Raw genomic sequence first — 24,072 nt, forward strand, 5'->3', positions numbered from 1 at the left:
GTCCAGAAGGCAATTAACTTCTACCTAAATTAAGGTCCAACATAACACAAATTCATTAAGTACAGAGCAGATCTCTAATTCCAGGGGTAAAAAAAAAAAAAAAAAAAAAGCACAATTTTTCAAGTGCGCGTTTCCAGGTAAACAGAGGTATTGCATACCAACAGTATCTAAATTTTCAAACAAACAGAATCATATTTGCTTTCTGATTTATAGTAAAACTTGGCAAATTAATACGTTTAATTTGTATGCAATTATCACATTTATCATTCACTCGTTAAAAATATCATAATTGCTACGGAAACCTCATTCCTTATTTACATTGTCTCCAAAGTGTTGGCAAACGTTACTGAAGCTATTCCAACAAATGGAGGAAAACAAAACAGCAAGTACTCAGGAGGCTATATAGGTGTAAATGGTTTTATTATGCAGTAACAATCAACATTATATGTACTACAGTGTTTCACTGCAAATTGCTCTTAGAAAGTTAATAAAAGTTGGGTAATCTGAAATGCTTTGGAAACTGCAGAGACCCTGACACATAGGAAATGAAGTAATTGCACAGTAGAGACTGAAAGGTGTTATGTGCTGCTCCCAAATTGCAAATGATGGCAGATGTCTTCCACTTAGCCAAATAAATCATCGGCAGTCCCCAGCTCACAATATTTGAAAAAGGCAAATACATTAAGCACTGCTTAGTCTTTTACTCTCAATTTACTATTTAAATACAACTGTATCCAGCATTGCCGCTAAACACTGAACAATATTTGATGTCATGAGAACATCCACATGTTCTTCCAAATGGCGTTTGGGATCCTACAACAAAAAATAATGAGCAAGTTTAGGGACATAAGAAATGTTTAAGCCTCAAACATACGTATATAGACCCCAATTTTGTATAGGGCCATGCACATTTTCTACAGCAACGAAATAGGAAAATTTGTTGAGTTGTAAAAAAAAAACCTACTTACTCATCTAAGAACTTGAAATGCCAAACCTTTCGCTTTTCATATAGGTTATTCGTGATGGGGCAGATTGGGATTATTTTTATGCCCATCTGCCCCATGAGTGCCAGAAAGCCGCTAGACATCAGGGATTCTACATATTTATATGCCTGGGAGTGGTCGCTCACCATTATGAAAGCAAGTCCTTATCTTTAGGCCCATCAGCCCTCAAGGGAGGCTGAAAGCCACTAGACACCAGGGATATTCTTTACATGATGGGGAACGGCCCCTTCGGCAAGAGTCGCTCCCCACTATGGGGGCAATATTATGTCCGTTTTCTGCTCCCCATGGGGTCCGACTGTCCATTGTTTTTGGCCCATCTGACTCCAAGGAGGTAAGAAAACTACTAGAAACAAGGGATGATGTTATAGATATGTTGAGGAACTGGCCCTTGTACAAGGGTCGCTCCCCATTATAGGGACAATAGTTTGTTCATTTTCTGCCCCGCCCTCTTGCCCCGCACGGCAGATGAGCCATATTTTTTGGCCCAGGGGCAGCAAACCACTAAACATCCGGGAAAGTTTGTGTGTGTGTGTGTGTGTGAAGTGAAGGTCGGCTGACGGTCTGCGTGTACTGGCTTCTGGCTATGTGTGCAGAGGCATTTGGCTGGCGATGTGTGTAGACTGAAGTTTAGCTGATAGCGTGTTTGAACTGGGGATTTAGCGGGCTGTGTGCGTGGACTGGCACTTGGCTGGCAGTGTGCATGGACTGACGGTTTATTGGTGGCTAGTAGCCAGTATATGTATTGTCTTGTTTGAGGTGTGTTGTCTGATGTTTGGGTGCTTGGTGGTGTGATTGGTGCGTTACTCCTGTTGGCGGATGAGTGTGATGGGCTCCTGAATTGCGAGGTTTGTAAATGTAAGTGTTTACACTGTATTGGGCCCGAAGCTGGTAGTATGAATGGTTTTCGGTCAGTAACACATGAAAGGCACGGGAATGGACTGTAAAGCTGTTGGTGCCTTGACGTGGCTTCACAGCTAACGAGCTGCAAGTCAGTGGTTCTCTGATCTGGTGTTGAAATAATTAACAATGACTTTTGCGGATTTTATTTTGTAAAGTCACTGGAGAATAAAGATTTTTTATGAACCATTTACTTACCTTCGTACCAAATTCAAACAGTAAGCCTGTGATTGACTAGCGGAGGGGTGTGCAATAATGTTTTGGTGTTTTTTTCCTTTTTATCTTCAGGGCATAGTATCTCTGTAGTGAACACCTTCTACCCCTTCATCTTTTTTGGAAACTGGTTACTAAGGAAATAATATGTTGTAAGTTTCGTGTAGATCCCACAAGGTTTACTTACCCAGAAGTAAAGTTGATTCCTTGAAAAAACATTTTCTCCTCACATATATGTGTGGGACAGTTGTGGGAGGACTGGACCGGCTCAAATTTCCTACCACTCAGCGTTCCCCCAGTTCTCCAGGTACAATTGCTAACTCATTTGTGTGGGTGGGCCAGGTGCCTGAGACAGAGAAGGGCCCAGAATGTATTGTGCAGACGTCTAAATTACCTATCACAAAAAAACCTGGTTTTGTAGGGGGGGGGGGGGGTGGGGGATTAGGGGTGCACCTACGTCTTTGGTCCCGGGCTCGGCAGCCATTTCGGGAAACCTACCAAAACCAGACATTTCTGAAAACCAGATACCTGGGAAGTCCAGGGAAGTGTGGCTTGCATGGATCCCACAACGTTTTTTTACCCAGTATCCCCGGCAATCCACAAATTTAGGAAAATGTCACATTTCTTTGTGCGAAAGTTTTGGGATCACTGGGCGGGCACAAATTTCCTACCAGCCAGCATTCCCCCAGGTTTTCCGGTAAAAATGCTACCTCAATTGTGTGGGTGGGTTACGTGCCGCCGACAGGGAAGGGCCTAGAATATATTGTGAATACATCTAAATTTTCTATCACAAAACAACCTGGTTTTACAAGGTAGGCACCTGCGTTTTTTATACCGGACTTGGCGGCCATCTAGGGGAACCTGCCAAACCCAGACATTTCTTAAAACTAGACACCCTGGGGATGCCAGGGAGGTGTGGCTTGCGTGGATCCCCCAATGCTTTCTTACCAAAACTCCCTGGCAAACAAGAAATTTAGCTAAAAAGTCACATTTCGCGCATATTTTTGAGTAGGAAAGTTGTGGGATCACAGGGCTGGCACAAATTTCCTAACATCCAGTGTTCTCCCACGTCTTCAGATAGAAATGATGCATCACTTGTGTGGGTGCCTAAAGCAGAGTCGGCTCAAAAATGTCTAAAATGAAAAACCAAAGTTCAATCACTACACGTTTTGGGCCCTTCTCTGTCGCAGGCACTTGGCCCACCCACACAAGTGAGGTATCCTTTTTATCGGGAGTCCTGGAGGAACGCTGGGTGGTAGGAAATTTGTGTCTGTCTGCAGATTCCAGGACTTTTCCTCAAGGAAATGCAAGGAAAATTAGTTTTTTTAGGCAACGTTTGAGCTTTGCAGGGGATTCAGATAAAAAAAAAAAAAACACCTGGTAATAGCCACACAAGTCACCCCACCCTGGACACTCCCGGGTGTGCCGTTTTCAAAAGTGTGCTGGTTTGGCAAGTTCCTCTAGGAACTGGCTGACCTGGAGCCCAAAATCCACAGCTAGCCACAGAGCAAAAAGCAATTTGTCCATGTTGCGTTTGGCACCTGTTCGTGACGCGGGCCCCTTGCCTATCCACACAAGTATGCACACAAGTGAGGCACAGTTATTCTCGGGAGTCTTGGCGGAACGCTGGGTGTTTGGAAATGTGTGGCTGCCTGCAGATTACAGAACTTTTCCTCACAGAAAGAAAAAAAATATGTTTTTAGGCAAGGTTTGAGCTTTGCAGGGGATTCTGGGTAACAATAACCTGGTGAGAGCCATGCAATTTACCCCACCCTGGATGCCTAGCTTTCAAAAATGTGTTGGTTTGTAGGTTTCCCCAGGTGCCAACTGACCCTGGGCTCAAAATCCACAGCTAGCCCCCTTTTAAAAAAACATGCATTCTGTTGGGTGAAATATGAGGTCTTCTAGGTCACGTTTTGGGGTGTTTTGTGTTGCAGGTGCAAGGCCCAGACACACAAGTGGGGTACAATTTTTTTATTGGGAGACATGTGCGAAAACAGATTAGTAGAGCATTTGTTATTACTAATTTAATATCTTTAAGTTTGTGCCTTTCGAATGTAAGCAAATGTGCAACACAGAAGACATTTTACAAAATACCCTCTGAAACACACATGCGTGTGATGGTATCCATAAATTGAGAGATGTACAAACAACCTCTGCTCCTAAGCTCAGTATCTGGTGTACATTTCAAAAAAACATATTTCCTTCATACCCTTTTTGCATACTTTATAATTTATCATACGAATTGCAGTATAGTCGGTACGCAATGAAAAACTATTGTAAGGTGCAGCTAGGTTGTTGGCTCTGGGTACCTCTGGTTTTTGAAGAACCTACAAACCCTATATATACCCACAACCAAAAGGGTCCAGCGGACATAACAGTAAATTGCTTTCAAACATCTGCCATAGTAAGAAGAAGTTACAGATGAAAACGTAGACGCAAATGGCTGGTTTTCTTCACTCAATTTCATTATTTTTGTAGTCCAACTGTTACTTTTAATAGGGAAATCTTGAAGGATCTATCCAAATGTCCCCTAGCTGAATTCAGAAGTTTGCCTACTTCTCAGAACGGTATAGCTTTCCAGGACACACCACTAGCTGGAAGAAGGTTGAAAGCACAAAAAATAGGAAAAATGGGGTACCTCCCAGAAAAATGCCAATACTGTGTTTAAAAATGTGTTTTTCTGATTCAAGTCTGCCTGTTTCTGAAAGCTGGAAAGATGGTGATTTTAGTCCGCAAACCTTTTGTTGATGCCATTTGCAGGAAACAAAGAAATCAGACACTTTCTTCTGCAGAACTTTAGCACTCCCTCCCTGCCCCCCCCAAAAAGTAGCTGTACTTTGGGTAGTGTCTCGGTCCCCTCCAGGGTGATCCACAAATCCTGATACCGTTCGAATCCCCAGGATGTTGGAAAGAAAGGACGCAAATTAGGCAAGGATACCTTATGGCGGTCTAAGAGCGAACTACCCAAATAGCCAATAAAAGGTTTAGCACCAAAGGGACGGATACAAGGGAGGGTTGCGTGAAGGGAGGGGGGGGGGGGGGGGGGGGGGGAGGGAACTTGGCGGGGTAGAAACGATCGAGCCCTAGGAGTAAAGGGGTTAAAATACAATTCAGCTTAAGAGAATTGGTGAAATAATATAGATGCATGGTAACTCCATTTAATGGGTTAATAGTGTTTTCCTTTTTTCCTTGTTACGATGTGATATTGTGGACTACACCCAAGTCGGGTATTCTTGAATGAATTCAATTCACTATGGCTCATAATGGTTGATATTATATAATGATTAACCATGCATGATGTTGAGAAGTGCACACAAGCATGGATTGAAGTGGCACCTTTAGACTACAATTGAAATTCAATGTTTAGTCTTTTTCTGCATTCTTTCTCTCCTTTTTTCTCCAAATAGGTGGAATTTTTTATGAAACAGAAGAAGGAGGATAAGTATTCTCCTAACTGTGATGCATGTCTTTGAAAGAAAGATTCTTGTGATCCACATCGATAATTTTGGTGTCCAGGAAGGGAACAGCTATCTGTACCTTCAAATGTTCGAATTATAGGTCTACGTCCCAACTCTAAAAAACACAGGGAGGGAGCACTCTTTTTGAGCCCTGACGAAAGCCCCTGACCATTTTTTGGCAATTTATGGTGGGCTGAAACATGTTGGCAAATTATTTAGGGTCTTAGGACCATCAATTCCAAAGAGACCAGATTTTTCATTTTTTTCATGTCCATTGCATCCCCGTGAATAAAAGGGATACCTGGGGAAGCAATAGGATTTTTAATCTTTAAAACCCCCCTGGCCTCTATCTTCTAAGAGCTCCCTGAAAGATGGTTGAGCCCACCCAGACCTTTAGGAGTCTGGGTGAACCCAATGATGAAGCATGACACCAATAGGGTGTGTGAGGGTTAATTAACAAAAGGAATTTTTTCCTTCCCGCGACAGCGGTGTGTACCAAGCAATAGGAGAGTTTGAGGTGTGTAGAGCCATTCTGGGTTTGGATAAAAGTGTGTGATGAGTTCAAAGATGGCTACCAGTTTAACTTCCTGTCACTTGTCTACTTCCTAGCCGCGTCTCACCCGCACTCCTACCCGTACTTCCGGTCAGACGTGCAAGGAGGGGAAGTGACGTGCCTGCTGCATGGGACTAGAAGGGAGGTCGGAATCGGAGAGGAGGAGATAGCTAAGGAGGGGTAGGCGTCTCGGTGACAGAAACACAACAGAGATCAGCTCACCCGAATTTGCTCTGCTCTAGTGAGTTCTGATCTAATCATGGCACCCCAGAACATGGACCCCGCCGCTGCCACCAACTCCGCCACCGCCCGCAAGGGAAACGAGCCTGGGTCCAGCGCCGCAAGCAGGGGCTTCGTCGGCAAAAGGTAAAAGGAGCTGAGGGGGTTAGCAGTGGAAGTTTCCGTCCATGGTTTTTGGTGTGCTGAGTGAGAGTCCTGTAAGTGGGGACTATGTTAAGGGCTGTAAGGAGGGGATAGGTTGAGCTTGCCGCAGTACTTCAAATGGAAAAATAGAAGTGCAGGTACTCTATACCAGAGTACCTGCTCGTTTCTGAGAAGTGCCGGTTCTCTCCAATTAAAAGTATTGCGTTTCTCTTGAGAAGTGCAGGTACACTCTCTCTCACAATAAATAAAAGTGCTGGTACTCCGTACCGGACAGTACTGGCACATTTTAAAGGACTGGCTGTAAGTAAAGGGTCGGCTGTGACTCACCCATGTCAGAGGTTGTTTTATATCATCCATATCTACAGTTTTTGGACGGCTGCTGAGTTTGTGTGGCGAAGTGTGAGTCCTGGTTATGTAGTGGTGGGAAGTTTTTGAGTTTGCGTGGACATGAGTGACTGAAGAACGAGGGGATGCTTTAAAACCGTAAAGTTGCGTGGTACTCCGGGGAGCAGCGAGGCAGATTTGACCAAGAGTTACCAAAGAGGTAGAGGTCAAGAAACTGCAAAGATGTGACTGGGGAGTAGGGTGTTGGGTCGTTGACCATTGTGAGGGCGGTGGGAATGTTGCACTAAACTCTCAACTGAGGTGTAGATACTCCGCAAGTTCTAGAGAAGAGGTCAATTGTTTTCCAGTTTCTCAGTATTTTTGGGGGTAGGAGATGGGCTTTCGGAAAGCTGTAGATTTGTTTTTGTTTGTATTTAAAGGCATTCATAAAAAGTATTACACGTTTAATTCTAAATAGGTCCTGGGCAGTTACTGCAGAATTTTGGAGCCTTTATTTCTGCCTGTTTCCAGCAGAGAGCGACAGCCTGTAAAAATGATCAAAGAGTAAGTACCAGTGACTAGGACAAAGTACAAGGAGTTGCGGGGCCAGCTAGCAGCACAGGCTCACTCTTTGAAGTATTCACTTATGACAATGGTTACTCCCCTGAGATTGTTGGTGTGGGGCGGGGCTGGGCAGCTTGATTATAAGTGGGTTTGAGTATGCTGCCCAGCTGGAGTTACTCAGTCATCTAGTTGTGGGATTGTTCTGCCCCCTGTAAATTAAAGTGAAACACGGACGCAGAATGACTCTACCTGGCACTGGATGATGGAGAGACCCCCCTAGCAGTGTCTGGAAACCTAGAAACCCCACCAGTGGATTCAGTGTGATGCAGAATAGGGCTTTTACTAGGTTGCTAATTTCATTAGCGGAGAGATACTCGCGCCTGGGGATAGCAACAGCGCGAGCCTTCAACGGACGGCAAAGCGGGGTATGGAGGAGGCGTGCGCCTAAGGAGGAGCCGCGTGTGAAGAGCCGTCTTGCCCGGTGTACGCCCAAACTGCTGCCATGGAGGCCAAACAAAACCTGCAGTTGGTCTACCAGGCCGTGCAGGCGCTGTACCACGACCCCAAACCCAGTGGGGGAGCTTCAAAAATCAGTGAGCGCTGGGGGTTGGAACCCGGGTACAAGAGTTTTAAAGGAAAGGACACTGTTCTGTAGAGTTTTTACGAGCATGTCACATCCCATATGTTGGCAGCGCATTGAGTTAAGGGAACCATGTGAAACTGGGCAAGCGATTAGGGGCAGTTTTGGGTGTGAAGTTGCACGCGTCGGCATCTTGGATAGTTTTAGTGGGGGGGGGGGGGGTCGAGAAGTTCGTCAGGACAGGCCCTAAAGAGCTAACTCTAGGGAGAATAAGGTCGGGGTCGCAGGCAAGGCACAAGGATCAGGAGGCTGAGGCTCTTAAGCCAATCATATTACTTTATTTTAAGATATGGACTTGAATCAGCCAATAAGTTAATGTCAGTTCTGAAGGGGCGGCAGTCACAGGGCAGTGTAGGAGGAGAGTTGCATCTCTAACGAATGGTTTATTTTTCTCCGTTGTTTCAGTTTTCATAGTTGGTCAGAAAGTCATCTTATAATGTCATTGATAATGGACAAAAATTGACATGATCTAGATTAGAAATTGCGTACGATGATTCTTCCAAAACACTGCGTGGTTCGAAAATCTTGAGATTCTCTGCATGACTGATTCAGAAATGCCATATTTATTTTAGCTTTATTTAGAGTAGAGGCGGACGCAGCAACAAATTAACAGAGATAGCCGAGCTTCGGGTCTTAGAGTCAGTGCACGAGCCGGGCCCTGACAAAATGTGCTATGTTAAATCATACAACAAACACCAGCCAGAAGCCTGACTAAACAGTACTGTGTAAATATGTTGTTGTATTTTCTCCTATAAGTTACTGCAAATTAAATAATTGATCTAACTACACACTTAGTTGAGAACCATAGTTGATTTCTTAGATAACCATTGTTTACATTCAAACAAGTTTTAATCGCTGGTCAAAGAATGTTCCACTTTTATCAGTACATTGCAGGGTTAGAGCTATCATACTAGAAAAGATAAGTGTGAGAAACAATTAACACACAGATCTCTGTAGGAAGTGTGTTAACCTACAGGTCTATTCTTGTGCCTAGAATCTGTAGTCAGTATGTCTCATTTGCATTCCCCATATGCATTCCCCATTGAGCTGTCATATTGGGATTGGAATTTGTGTCCTGCAGGATACACAGACATTTCTGAATAAGGTGCATTCACTCACCACAGTTTTCTGAGTGGACAAACAACAGGGTCGTATTGGGATCGCAATTAGGCACTCCTTAAAAAATTGGCTCAATTTCCCAGATCGTGCCATGTTAAAGAACAGTAGATGTTTCAGCACCCAGGCTAATGTGCTGCATAGCTAAATGCATATAAGGTCCCAAAAGCGAGACCAATGGCATTGCAAATGCTTGTTTTTAGAGTAGGCAAATTGTTGGAAGCGAATGTCTCCACCATCTCAAAAGAGTCTGCTGCCTCTCTGTACCTGGACATTTATACATCATCTAAAAAACATAAAAGAGATTTAAATGTCCAAGAAGCGCTAATTCCTGACGTGGGTCAGGACATGTAGGAGAAAGTTGTAAAGGTAGGGGTCGGGAAAAAAAACTGCGAGGGACTAGTCATACTTCCTTCTCAGGTGGATTTCTTCCTGGAAGGAGAGTCTGAGAGCTTGAAACATTCTGTGTTTAGGACGATTTGGCCCAGAAGTAAAGCGACACACTAGCAAGCACTCTACTGCTTTTTAATAAATGAATTATCTTGAAGCTGAGAGTAATCAGAACCTTAAACTGCAGAAGCACATTTCAGCGCCAAGAAACCATTGGAGAATGTACACTACATCAAGATTTGATAACATACTGTAACACATTGCTGTACAGTGGACGAATCCCTAATATTATTTTTCAGAAATACCACCTTGGGAAATATGGCTGCAAACATGGTTGGTCTGGAAATGCCTAGCATTATCTATTTTATTGAGAAACTGAATCACCAAAATGAGAGTAATGGAAAGACAGAAGAATTCCAATGCATAAGTGTACAGAACAGATGAGTGTTAAGTGGTACCAGATTCAGATGAATTAAATATGGATGACGAAGGCAAGCAAGGAATCACAACGTTTCAGCTTCCTGTCCACTGCACCACTGTACAAGCAGACCACCCCAATATATGTAGCATAAATAAGACCCAGGAGCCTCATTATCTCCGAGTACTTTCAACTCATATTGAGAAAAAATACATGGCATATCTGTGAAGTGGTCTTCTCAGGTCTCTATAATTTGGTAGGGGAATTTGTAAATTTTACAGATAAGGAGAGGAGTTGGCATAACGGCTAGGGCGGTTGACCTTGAATCTGGGGAACCGGGTTCGAGTCTCAGCAATGACGCTGAACATCCCGCGATTCTGGGCAAATCATTCAGTCTCCCCGTGCCTAACAAAAAAAAAACCTGTAGCTTCCTCAACATCTGAATGTTCCCAGGTGCAAGACTGGAACCTTTTACACATTTGCAATAGGTCTGGCACACCAATATGTGACACCATTTGAACCCGCCATGACACTGTCCCACCCCTGGACATGATAACAGAGCTACATATAGGGATCGACCCTGAGCAAAGACATAATTTCCTGTTCTTCACTGTCCTTCAATCTTCGATGCAGATCGAGAGCTCAGCTCCTACCAATTTCTGTTTTTTACGGAAACCCTTTTCCATTCCAAATTTTATTTGAAGCAGCATGCATAGTAGTTTCTCCGGAAAAAGACATGTTTCAAAGTATGTAGCACATGGCAGAAAGAGATAGCAAATGCTTCATTCTCTATTCCATAGCAACAAAAATCCCAATGAATAACTTGAACAGGTTGGATTTCAGTTTTTCGAAAGCTTTTAAATCAGGTAACGTTGAAGGGAAGAGACCTGCTATCTACTAGTTCACCGCAGCCCTATTATTTACCATTTTTGCAGTGTCTGTTGGGGAGGTGAGTTTCTGTGCAGATAGGACTGTAGTGCTTAGACTGTACACCTGCTGTTAATTGCATAATCTATATATAAAAATATTTACAAAAATAAAATCAGGTAAAGTGCTCACTTGAGCTTGTAGTGATTTCCTAATACTTGTTGAAGCACCATTAATTGATCGGTTCAATGTTTGTGTTGTTTGAAATTTCAGCGTTCTCAGATGCAGTAACTTCTTGCTCCAGGTAATATTGTCATTAGATGGACTAAGCATCTTGGACTTCCTAAGTGTACTGTTTTAAAGGCCAACTATTTTATTGGGAAGATGTTGTCAAACGTCTTTTCCAATATCAATAGTGCATCTAAGTGAAGTATTGCTTTCACTGCAGTTAGATCAGTTGACGATAAAACCGCCATGATGGCTTTGCCACAGTCTATTCTAGATATAGCTGTTGCATGAGTTGATGCCTTTAATTGGTATTGAATGGGGAAAAGATTTCTTCTTTTTAGTGAATGGAAGAGAAAGGTGGTTGATTGTGCTACTTTGTTGAAATAGGGAAATAATCAAAAGTGAGGAATCTAACAAAAGCAAACTATTTCAGTGGTGTTGCAAGAGAAGGTGTGAATCCTTTCACTTGAAGTACTGACAGTCAGCTCTGGATCATGTTTGTTATTGGATTTGTAAGAGATCATAATGAATTTTATTTTCCGTGGGTTTCATTTCGGATGAGTTTTCCTCATCCAATTTTGTAACTTTTCAAATCTGAACTTCAGATTGATGAAGTCTTGAATCAACGAATTGCAGGTCACCTGCATATTGATGTAGTTTTGACTTGGGAAAGCGCAGTTGGAGCAGGAGATCCTTTTCTCCATTGTCACCAGCACTGTGAAGCCCAGAATTCCAAGGGCTACTGAAGGACGGAGGCGCTACAAATAGCATCATGCTCCCATGTTGCTCAGGTCACGCTATTGGAGTAGAACCTCTCTTGACAATTGTCACCTGCACAGGGCTAAGAAGCCCAGAATTCAAAGTGCTATTGAAGGAGAGTGGAGCTATAAATAGCCCTGTGCTTCCCCACTGCACCAGATGCGCTATACATTGTCACCAGTACTAGGAAATCCAGAATTCAAAGAGCTACTGAAGGTGAGGGGAGCCACAAATAGCATTGTGCTTTCCCGCTGTGTGGGACACACTACTGAAGTAGAAGCTGGCGCTCCTCCTGGCTACTGTCATCAGCACTACGAAGCCAAGTATTTCAAGGACTACTGAAGAAGGGACACCCTACCAACAGCATTGAGCTTCACCGCTGTGTGGGCACAGGCTGTGACAGGGTCAAGTCCAGCTGACAGAGACTGGGTTGGACTACCCCTCTTAGAAGTAGTTTTCTGACTAAATCCATCTCTATGTCAATCTACTACTATGATCAAAAGAAAAATCCCAAAGGCTATCCAGCATGGATGAATCATATTCAAACCTAATTACTAACCTCCTCTATGGAACAATGGGTTTACAAAAAAATGAAATTGTTCATTTTGGGGAACAGCTGGTAGCCACACAACATGCTGTAAATGAGGCTTTATTGAACTCCTCTCTAGTTCTGTTAGAAGGGCAGGGTGCAATGGTAATAGGTGTACCGCACGTTGTATCGACTGAGATACTAACGGTTAACACCTGCATTGTAAGTTCCTCACAAAGTGCTTTCACCGCTTCTCCTTCTAAAGTGTAAGTTCGCCTCCTGTTTGCTCTATGTTTCTCTCTCTCTAGTTTCAGACTTGTTTTTGATTGCTTTGGTGCAAGGGATAAGAGGGAGAAATCCACCTAAAAGGAAATTAATAGCACTGCCCTTGATTTATTTGTTAAGCCCTTGCATGATACATTTTACTTGCTGGAGCAGCTTATGAAATCAACACTGAATCTTGTGAGGAGAAAACTTGAGGATTATGAGTCACTGTTAAAAAAGGTGCTGAACGTATCCAAAACTATACCAGTTAACTCCATGGGGCGAGACTGTGTCACCCACAATAAGAACCCAGTAGAACTTACAACATTTACGGAGACAATAGGAGTAGGTTTAATCAAATCACTACATATTAAATGCAACAAAGAAGTTATTTAAAAGAACATAATAATCCTCCTCTGCGACCTCTTGGTGTTCTCCCTACGTCATAATATTGAAAGGGGTCCCACCTCCTCATTCTTCTAGACCAGAAACATGAGGGCTTTAAGAAATAAGTCAGTTCATTAGCTGTCAGAAGGTTGGACTTACCCACATACTAAATAACGAAATTTTGATGGTGAGGAGAGTACAATGAGTCAGCAAATCTAAGAAATCCACACCTGGCGACTAAATTGTTATTAATTTTCATTCTCATTTTGTAAACCGGTTATTGTCAATGTTATCTGCTTCTGAAGTGCAAAATGGTTATTTCTACAGTAAAATGTAAGTTGTGCCTCTAGGTTTCTTTTATAAACTAGAACACTTTGTGGAGAACTATACGAATTGGTTATCTGGGCTAAACGGATATTCGAGACCGGGTACATTTAATCGATTTTGTCCCCTGGAATGTGTGGGTGATACAGATTTATTTTTTACTACAGAATCTAAAAGTCATAAGTGGGGAGCACAGACCAATACTACCACATACCCCAACACTAGTTTGCAGTGCCGACTACCACATTCAGACACTGATTCCAACAAGTTACTTATGGATGCCCTAATTATTTCATAAAATGTGGCTGATATTGCAGGGAAAACATCTACGATAGACTGGCAGACACATAAAGCACCAGCACACATAATATGTATTCAGTGAACCAATTCTAAATTGAGGGCTTCATATCCGTCGTTACCCCAGCTATTTCAACAGTGGAGGAAGAGCAAAGGACAGTCTCACTGTCCTGGTCTCAATGTTATTTCCTTTCTAATTTCCAAGACATTTACATCGTCTCATTTTTATCAATTTGTTTTATTAATGGTAAAAGGAAATCTTGACTTATTCATCATAAACGTTTATAATAACATATTTGATAATACAAAAGGTGAGGTGGTTACAGCTTTGGGAAAAGATCTAGATCGCTTCATACACTCTGGACAAATAACCCTTTTAGTATTTGGGCCGGGGACTTTAAAATCTGTATATGTCCCTTTCCACCCAGGGAAGTATGTTGAGTACACTTGGTAGAATGGGTGACAGATTAACTCATTTTCCGCATTAACTCTTATGGCGAACGTTTGAACACTATAATAGCTAAACACACTCTAAGCCCAATAGACCAAGGCAGCAATCATACGTCAACTACTCAACCAACATTTATTAGGAGAGGTGCTCGGTCAATAACTGATCACTTTATAAGTTCAAGTAATCCGTTAATAAATAATAATGACCTTTTTATTCAAACTAACTCTGTGAGCGACCATAATCCTTTGATCTTAACCATACAGGTCGTTACATGTTCACAGCCCTCTAGTAGGAGAATCCAGAATGTGAACGTGAAGGGATTAGTATGAAATGGTCAGGTGTAAAACCTGAGGAATTAACAGCCTCTATACTTAGAGAATGTAAGCAGAATATAATGAGATGGCGGGATAACAAAACAAGCACACATAAATACTTAGAAAATGATTGAACCCCTTCTCGTAAAACCATCTCCCGGTAGGAAAGAAAATAAGGATGGCTTGATAAGGCTTGTACAAATGCCTATAGGAACTTGAAAATCGTCCTGCGCACAAACTTAGAGACAGAGTGGAGATTCTTAGTTTAAGGCAAGATAGAAGCATGCTCTGGCCCATAGAAATAAACACAACTCCAGGAAGAATCCTGGGATAATCTTTTGCATGCAGCTGAAACTAGCAATGTATCCTTGTTCTGGAAAACTATAAATGGGCTTCTCTTCGGGGATAATATGCCTTCTTCCATAGATTTTGTTTTAATTTCATCTCAGAAATGGCTTAACCATTTTACATTAATATTTAATCCCCTAAAAGAAGGTAACCACTCATCTATTGTTACTCTAATTGCTGGATGTAATAAATAATGTTTTATTAAATCCAGCAATTAAAGTAACAGTTTTAGATAAAGGCTGTAAAGGGAAGGCAGCAGGTCCGGATGATGTTCCTGTGGATGTTTACAAAAATATATTTGGCTTTAGCGCTAAACTTTTAACAAATGTCCTTAATGCAGCAGAAGCTGGCTTCGTCGCCGCCTAGATGGTTGAAGACTGTCATTATCCCAGTCTTTAAGAAGGGTAATAAGGACGATCCAACTTGTTACCGTCCAATAATACTATTGAATTTCTCAGCCAGGTTGATGGGTAGGGTCATTTTAGAGAGGATGGAGCAATGGGCTGAAAAGCATTCTATTTTAACAAAAACTCAGTTTGGCTTAAAAAAGGGATTGGGCACCATCGCACAAGCATAACATCTCAATTTGATAGTGGGGAAAGATAAAAGGGTGAAATCTGGGTCCCTTCGTCTGTGTTTTATGGACTCAAGTAGTGCCTTCGATCTGGTTAACCATAACAAACTGTGGCACAACCTAGGAACAGTAGGCTGTCCTGAAGATTTGTTAATATTGTTCTCTAGGATGTATTAAAATTTCTTGGCAAGGGTTTGATATGGCCCCAGGGGAGAATGTACATTGCCCTTCAGGATAAAGATGGGCGTAAGACAGAGTTTCATAAAGGTACCCTTTCTTTTCTCTCTTTACATCAATGGGTAGATGCAGAATGAGAGACACTTACTTCGGACTGCTTTAGAATTGGTTCATGCAAGAAACTAACATTGTTATATGCAGATGAAGCTATACTGATGTTACAAACAGCGAGTGGTTTACTGCATCTAATTAACAATTTTACTTTATTTATGGAGAGGAGGGATTTAAAGGTTAATCTTAAGAAATGTGGTACCATGATCTGTGTAACGTAAAGACCAAAGACACAGCCACATCATATAAATGGCCACACATAATGATAATATCAACTTTCTCAAACTTGGAAACCACTTTAATGAGACAGGCACTTGGAGTAAGCATAAAGAACATGCTTCCATGAATTTATTACATTCAGCAGAAGGAATTTTAGATTTGCTTTGAAACTGGACTTCAAACCCAAAAGAGAAATTCTGGCTATTTAGAACAGTCAGTACTTAATTTAAACCGGTGGTTTCCGGTTGTCAGTACTGGCATTTAATTGTCAGCATCAGTTTAGTGACAGTCCACCACAAGGTGGTGCTGTCTGTTTAATTTTGAGGTGAGCACAACAACCATGTTTAATAAGTCAAACCGAATTCAAAATGAATAATGCCAGCCTCTCACGCCATTAATATAGCTTTGAATGGCATGAAATAGTCTGAATTGTCACACTTGTACGAGAGCAAAGGATAGATGTTAGGTTGGTACTGTCACTAGCAGCGCTTGCAGTGGAAATGTGTAGTGCAGGCTGCAGCGGCTTTCCAAGAAGGGCCCTGGCACTTAATTATTTGCTAAATATGCATTAATAATAGTAGTTGTCTAGGTGGGGCCTTATATGGCTAAAATGCGATAGTTCAATGGCATGTGAACATTCCTTAGATGCCACCTTACACATCTGCAGACAACCTTTGAATCTGTTATTCATATTAAGTTGGATATTCCTCACATTGATGACTTTTAATTGTCAAGCCAGCTCTTCTTTGGCATGCTGTTTGGTCTAAGTCAGGAAATTCCTTTACTGGAAATATTTTAAAGGATTGCTTCGATTTAGAATTAGATCACACTAATAGGATCCCTTAGATATATGATATTCCTGAAGCCTATCTGGACCGGGATGGGACCACTGCCTGTTCCATCCATTCCTCTAGATAGGAGTCTATATTTTATTAACAAAAAGTAATGACAAAACAATGCTATGCTGTCAATGAATGTGGAAAAATTACCAGTGTTGTGCATAAAAAGAGCTGGCTGGCCACTTCTGCATCTATGGCTTAGTATAACCAGGTTATATATTTTAAATAAAATCTCCAGATTTTGTATGTCTTGAATTCAGGGAGGATCTATTAATAAATGCTGGATTTCGACAAAGCCTTGTCTGATCTTATATAGAGTCTACTTCTGCTTTTTGTATTTCTTCTTTAGAGCATTTTCTAGCTTTAACTTTGATCTGTTGACAGCAGTTTTCTAGGTCTGACATTTGTTCTCCAGTGATGTAATTCTGTGCTTAGGAAGTATACCACTGGACCACGCCTTGCTTGTTGAGGGTCTGAGGAATTTTTGATTCAATCAAGCTCCAGTATTTTCAAATTCTAGGGTTTCTTTAGTTTAATCCTTGAACATTTGCCCACATTTTCGTTGTGCTGCGGATTACTTATATTTGGAAAGAGAAGTGTAGTCATGGAGATTTTGTGACGTTCATGGCAAATCTAACTCACCTTATCTCTTTACGTTGGTATTGTAATGACAGACATCCATTGAGAAGAAACTAAAGTGGAACCGTGAAGTGTTCCGACCAACCCACTTCGTTTGGTTGGAGACATGGATTGATCTCAACTGATGTTATTATCAAGTCTAGGAGTCCGGCTTTATTTTGTGTTTGGAAAGTTTAATATTGTGCTAATAAAAAGATTGAGTGCATTCAGATAGAACTTGGAGGAGAAAGTTCCCAAATCAATGTAGACATGTCACATATATATTTTGGAGTGTGATAACATTGGGTTTTGAGTGATATAATTCAGCCAGTGGATCCATAAAATTGGATGAAAGTATTGGAGGTCTGTACATTAAGTGTATGTCGAGGGCTGACATAGGAGACATCATCATGAGGGAAACAGCCTTAACAACGAAGCCTAAACAATGAGAATGATTTACAACGAAAATGCCTTTACCACAAATGTCTTTTAGAACAATTTGTTTTACAACGGATATGCCTTTACCACGGGTGCCTTTTACCAGGCAAATCATGGTAAATGTAAGTATTTTGCAGGTAAGTAGAAAACATGTAAATATAATTATATATACACACACACACACAACACTCACACACCCCTATGTAATTTTGTGCATGGTAAATGTAAGTATTTTGCAAGTGGAAAGCATTTAAATACATATATATTATATATATATACATATATATATATATATATATATATACACACACACACACACACATATACATACATATGTATACACACATACATATATATATATGGTATTATTAGGGCTTAGGGTGGATATGGGATTTTGGATGGCAAGGGAATTTTTAGGGTGGGTATGGGTTTAGGGGTGGAAGGGACTTTGTAGGGTTAAGGGTGGTTATGGATTTTTGGGCGGCAAGGGTACTTTTAGGGTGGGCATGTTTTTTGGGCGCAAAGGGCATTTTTAAGGTTTAGGGTGGGTATGGGTTTTGGGGTGACAAGGGAATTTTTAGGGTTGCGGGTTAACACGGAGATTATATATATATATATATATATATATATATATATATATATATATATATATATATATATATATATATATATATATATATATATATATATATATATATATATATATATATATATATATATATATATATATATATATATATATCCTACTGGCAAAGGCAAAATTATGTGCGCTCTCAGGAAACGCAAGACTCTGTACCCGTAAATGTTCACCTTCGTTTATTCACAACGCGTTTCACTTCCGAAGAAGCTTGATCACGTGAATGTAACAACCAATGTGGGAAACAAATGAAGGCAGGTCGTCATGAACATAAATATAGGACTTGCGCACATTAATAGGCAGACATATTGTAATGATGTAAATTACAACAGAAATATCTTAAACATAGGCAACACAATATGTGAATAAAGGTTAAAACCCCCCCAAAAAAAGTAGCTGCTGTGAACACAAGTTACTACTGTTACATGCATGTGTCTAATATTAAAAGTCGCACTAGCTGCTCATGACACTAGACGTCCACAGCCTTTATGCCATTATCAACCACCAACAAGGACTTGAAACATGTAGACACTACTTGAATGCTAGACCCATTAGATTCCGCGAACATACCTGTATGCTGCTGGAAATGACGGAGTACTGTCTGATCAACAACATTTTCATGTTTAATGGCAGCCTGTTTCGACAGGTGACTGGTACGGCAATGGGATCTTGCTTCGCTCCCAGCTTTGCCAACCTCTTCATGGGCCGCTGGGAGGAAGATATCAGATCCCAACCAGATCTTCAATCTGACTGAACACACGTATGGATGTGGTTTCGATTCATCGACAATTTATTTATTGTCTGGAGAGGGTCGGAAGCTGAGGCTTTGAATTTTATTCAAAAACTCAGCATGAATGAGTGTAATATCATGTTGAGTGGTAAGATCAGCAGCACGGAGGCAGAGTACTTGGATGTAAGACTTGAAATTGTTAACAAAAGTGTATGTACTTCCCTGTTCAGAAAATCTACCGCAGGCAATAGTATCCTACATGCCCTCAGCAGTCACCCGGATACCTTTAAGTAGAGTATCCCCTATGGGGAACTGCTGAGGGCAAAAAGGAACTGCAATACAGAAGCAGCATACCCACTTGAGAGTACCATCATTACTGAGCGCTTTAGGGAGCGTGGGTACCCTAAATGGGTACTGAAGAAGGCTACCGAGAGAGCTAAGCTGGTAGATAGGGCAGTCACTATCACAGACAAACCAGAACAGGACATTGACAGTGCAGTGTGTCAAGCCAGAATGATCATGACTTATAGTTCAGATGCCGAGAACATCAAAAAAAATGTAACCAGAAATTGGGATATCCTCAAGAGTGATAATGTAATAGGCAACAGCATCCCTGACCGACCGAGCATTACATACAGAAGATGTAGCAACATCAGAGACATGCTAGTACCAGTGATATTACCATCTATACACAGAGAAACCAACATGGGCTCAAGGGTTTTTACCCTTGCGGCCATTGCAAAGCATGCAATAACAGTATTTCTCGGAAACAGGTTATATATAACGGTATCAAAAAAGATCTGACACAATTTCGGACGTGCAGTACCACCTATGTCATATATGCTATTGAGTGCTCATGTAAGCTGTGGTATATCGGTAGCACCACATGTATGGCAAAAAAGCGCATTCTAAAACACAGCAGGGCCATCACCAACTTCGACCCCAAGTACCCTGTAGCAAGACATTTCAGGGACAAACATTTCTCCAACACTAGAGAAATTAGCTTTTTCATCTTAGAACACATTGATGAACACCCTAGAGGCGGCAATAGAGCTCACACCTTACGACAGAAAGAACCAAGGTACATTATAGACTTCCAAACCAAGACCCCAGGAGGTCTTAATCAAGAAGAAGAACTATCTGTACACCTTAAAGAGTAACTCTGCTGGATACACATTCTCTCCCCACCTGATTGCTTCTTCATGACAAAAATGGTATGATTAACAATTCTCTTGTTGTTTGGATCTCTTACCTGCGTTCGCATTTTATTTTATTCTATTCTTTTCTTTCTTATTCCTACTTTGTGACTTATGACTCATTCACCAAGAGTTTCATTTTTGATCCTATCTATTTTTATAGGTACAAGTAAACTGTTTACAGGGTCAGAGGATCATGTTTTTAATCACGGTCTTTCTTTTTCTGGTCTCACAGAAGAAAAGGAAGGGGCCCATTCACCAGTATTCACCAGCACGGGTCACCTACCCTTTTTCTTCCTTATGGCTACAAGAGCACATCGTCACATCTTTTCATGTTGGTAACGTGTTGTGTGCATCTCAGTCATGATTTTATTATTTGGACTTTTACGATCAACTGAACAGTTCTCAGGCACTTGCCAGTGACACACTGTATATCCGTCTTTTATATTAGTTGTATTGTGTTGCATTTATATAAATGGACTATATTATGCTTATTTTTGAAGCTGATGTGTGCGCTATTGTTACACGACCAATAGATTGATTGTGACTCGAGCGAGTTGATATCTTACAACAGCCCTGGTCCTCTGCAGAGAATAAAGTAGAAAGTCTCGAAGAGATTGAAATGTACACAGTTCATAATAAATGCCATGTATGAACTGTGTACATTTCAATCTCTTCGAGACTTTCTACTTTATTCTCTGCGCACCATTTTATGTTTTATTCTGTCACTGTGACATTTAATTATGGATACACCTTACAGTCTGCAGACATCGCTTATGTCTTGTCCGCATGCGCTGATATTTGCACTTGAGACAGGACACATGCATATTTCATGACGATGCATCAGCTAGTGCACACACAGGATACTGATCATTAACTTTCACGCCGTAACGGAACCATGACTCTTGGTCCGTTACCTAGGGAACAGCCGGCGCAGTACAACTTTATAGAGACACATGCATTCAACAGTAGTAACTTGTGTTCACAGCAGCTACTTTCAGCGCGCACCTCAGCAGACTTACGTTCTTTTTTTACATTCCATTTCAATAAGGATTTATACTGTTGCTAGTATGCAGGATTAACTTTGGCAGACCGTAGCAACATGTTTGATATTTTATTATAATTTTGTTACAACACTGCTCTCTGCCATATAGACTCTACAGTACTTTCATTTTTTGGGGGGTTTTCGGGGTTTTAACCTTTATTCACATATTTTGTTGCCTATGTTTAAGATATGTCTGTTGTAATTTACATGTCTGCCTATTAATGTGCGCAAGTCCTATATTTATGTTCATGACGACCTGCCTTCATCCCTTTCCCGCATTGGTTGTTACATTCACGTGATCAAGCTTCTTCGGAAGTGAAACTCGTTGTGAATAAACGGAGGTGAACATTTACGGGTACAGAGTCTTACGTTTCCTGAGAGCGCGCATCATTTTGCCTTTGCCAGTAGGATTTCTACAGCTGGTTTGCTTCGCCGGAATGCACGCCACTCTCCAAGGGTCCGCAGAAGTCCAGAAGGAGCGCTGGTCAGTTGGATATGGATATAGATATATATATATATACACACACATATGCATACAGGATGGTTTGGGAGAAACTATTTAGCAAAGTGTCTTTAATTTTGGTCCACATAATGTTCTTTTATAATTGAGGGCAATCGGCATGAACAGATCTTGAATAGGTCTGTGTATGTATCTTCTCTCGATGTCCTGACTCTTGACCAGAGTACTTCATTTATAAAAGGTTGCCCAAATTTGCCTTTTTGTTGGATGCAGGTGTGGGAGGATGACCACTGTGAATGAAAGGTATCGGTCTGTATATTTATTGTATGCAGATTTTGATGTGCTTTTGTCTGATTTAAAGAAAAACGAAAAGCCATATGTATAGGTAAAAGTTTCTCAGGAGTGTGACTGGACCTAAATGTATAATTTTTATTAGAGTGATGTTAAGAGAATACTTAGTGGTGAACTCTTTCTGGAAATGTCTAATGTGCTCTATACTACATGCAACACTATGTCAACGACATGCAAGTTTAGTATCATTTTGTAGTTAGGTTAAATTAGATATTTGGTGGGTGTTTGCTTATGTTTGGTGCACCTCCATTCCTCTTACTACAACCGATCCTGACTTAGACGCAAGTCTCTGTGTCTAGGATTCTTATACTACATTTGCCTGTGGCTATATATTTATACCTTAGGTGGTAATATTCAATTCTAGACCTCAGTATTGGTCTTGTGATTAGGCTATTTGTTGTAGCTATCTTTTCCCTCAGCCTGCCTTGTGCTAGGCTTAATCGTGAATTTGTTCTGGCCACTAGTCTCTTTCATGCGCTCTCTGCTACCAATAGGATTGTTACTAGAGTATAACTGGGTTTGGTTTCAGGTCACCTCAGGCATGGTAATTTGTTTGGTCCTCTACCTGCCCTAAACACAGTTGGGTATTTATGCTTATATTTTTCTAGGTTAATCTTCCAGTGTAAGCTTCAGAGCCGATAAAATGAATGTTTAGCTTGAGCTTCAGGTCATGCTCCTTCTCGAACTGTTGATTAAAGGCTGATAATGCATGTAAAGGATCTCCTGTTTAATTCTCATGACTCTTAGCATTTACACTCTGGTCATTTACAGTGACTTGCCAACCAATTCACCTTTATCCATTCTTTTAGCTTGTTCTATCTGTTTTGATATTATTTTGACAACAGACTTCTTTTTTGCAGAATGCCAAGAAAGTGTTGCGAATTCTGTTATGTTCAATGGTGGTTCTGCCTTGGCAGAAGGGGTCTGGGACACCTCAAATGACGCTTTCATGACTTTGTCAATCATATGGAGCTAAACTCATTGGGCCAGGAAGGCTAAATTCCATATACTGGAGGAAATGTATATTCAGCACAAATGTATCAAATGTATGTAGTTAGGGGTCTCACAGATGAGAATCTGCAACTGTAGAATATGTGAAAGTATATTAATTACTGCAATAGTTCTAAATAGCTAAATAATATTCCAGGCTTTCTTTGAGTAGGATAAAAGAGCTGACTAAGATCTTGCTAACAGTGCAGTAAGAATTAGGGGCAGGTTCGTCTTAAGGGAGGAACTGGGGAAACCAGCTCAGATATTTGCAGAATACCAACAAAACCTCTACAAAAAGATAATATATTCTTAACTCCACTCTCCAATCATTCCCTGGCTGCAGTATCTAAATTTACCAAAGGAGTTATTTTGGGAGGTGCTATGAAGGAGGAAGTGGTGAAGGAGATAGTATTTTCACAATGTCATTTATATAATTCAATGAAATCGCCTCTTATATCAGCTTGCCGAATTATGGACATGGTATTACATCCAGCAGGCATCTCTTGACATATTACGGAAAGAGACCAAAGGTAGAATAGCAAACATGTTTGGCTACAGAGTTAAAGTTCTTAATAAGAAATACTCTCAGTTCGATTATCTTATGCCGAACTGGAATACATTAATCCCAGAGTGATTGCTGGAAAATACTCATTACAATTTCAGTGTCTTATATTTTGTAAAAGTACCCTAGAAGCAACTTTCGTGAACAAAGAAAGAACATTCGACCCGCTGACCTGTGCATTTCTGCTTCAGGTTATAAAGAATATTAACTTCCCTTTCCAGTTTCCAAGGCTAATACAGTAGGTATAAAACGGAGAGTCTGCTGTGCGGCCATTATAAGGAAAGGAGACTGGGGACTTCGGACTTAGCAGGGAATGTGTCTGGACATGTCCACTATTTCAAATTATGTTTGCAATGTACTTTGAGACTTTGCTACGGGACCTATTCTTTATCT

At 41.0% G+C, this 24,072-nt stretch overlaps 1 protein-coding gene across 1 annotated transcript in view; it reads right to left on the minus strand.

The window, feature by feature from the left end:
- Nucleotides 1–403: 403 nt before the first annotated feature.
- PSMD14 (proteasome 26S subunit, non-ATPase 14) overlaps nucleotides 404–24,072 on the minus strand; it is a 391,539-nt gene continuing 367,870 nt past the window's right edge. The window contains exon 11 of the mRNA XM_085645445.1: nucleotides 404–813. Coding sequence (XP_085501571.1) covers nucleotides 715–813 — 99 coding nt within the window. The 3' untranslated portion in view covers nucleotides 404–714. The remainder of the gene's footprint in view (nucleotides 814–24,072) is intronic.

This window comes from Triturus cristatus, chromosome 3_1 (assembly GCF_964204655.1).
Source record: "Triturus cristatus chromosome 3_1, aTriCri1.1, whole genome shotgun sequence".
Lineage (NCBI taxonomy): Eukaryota > Metazoa > Chordata > Amphibia > Caudata > Salamandridae > Triturus > Triturus cristatus.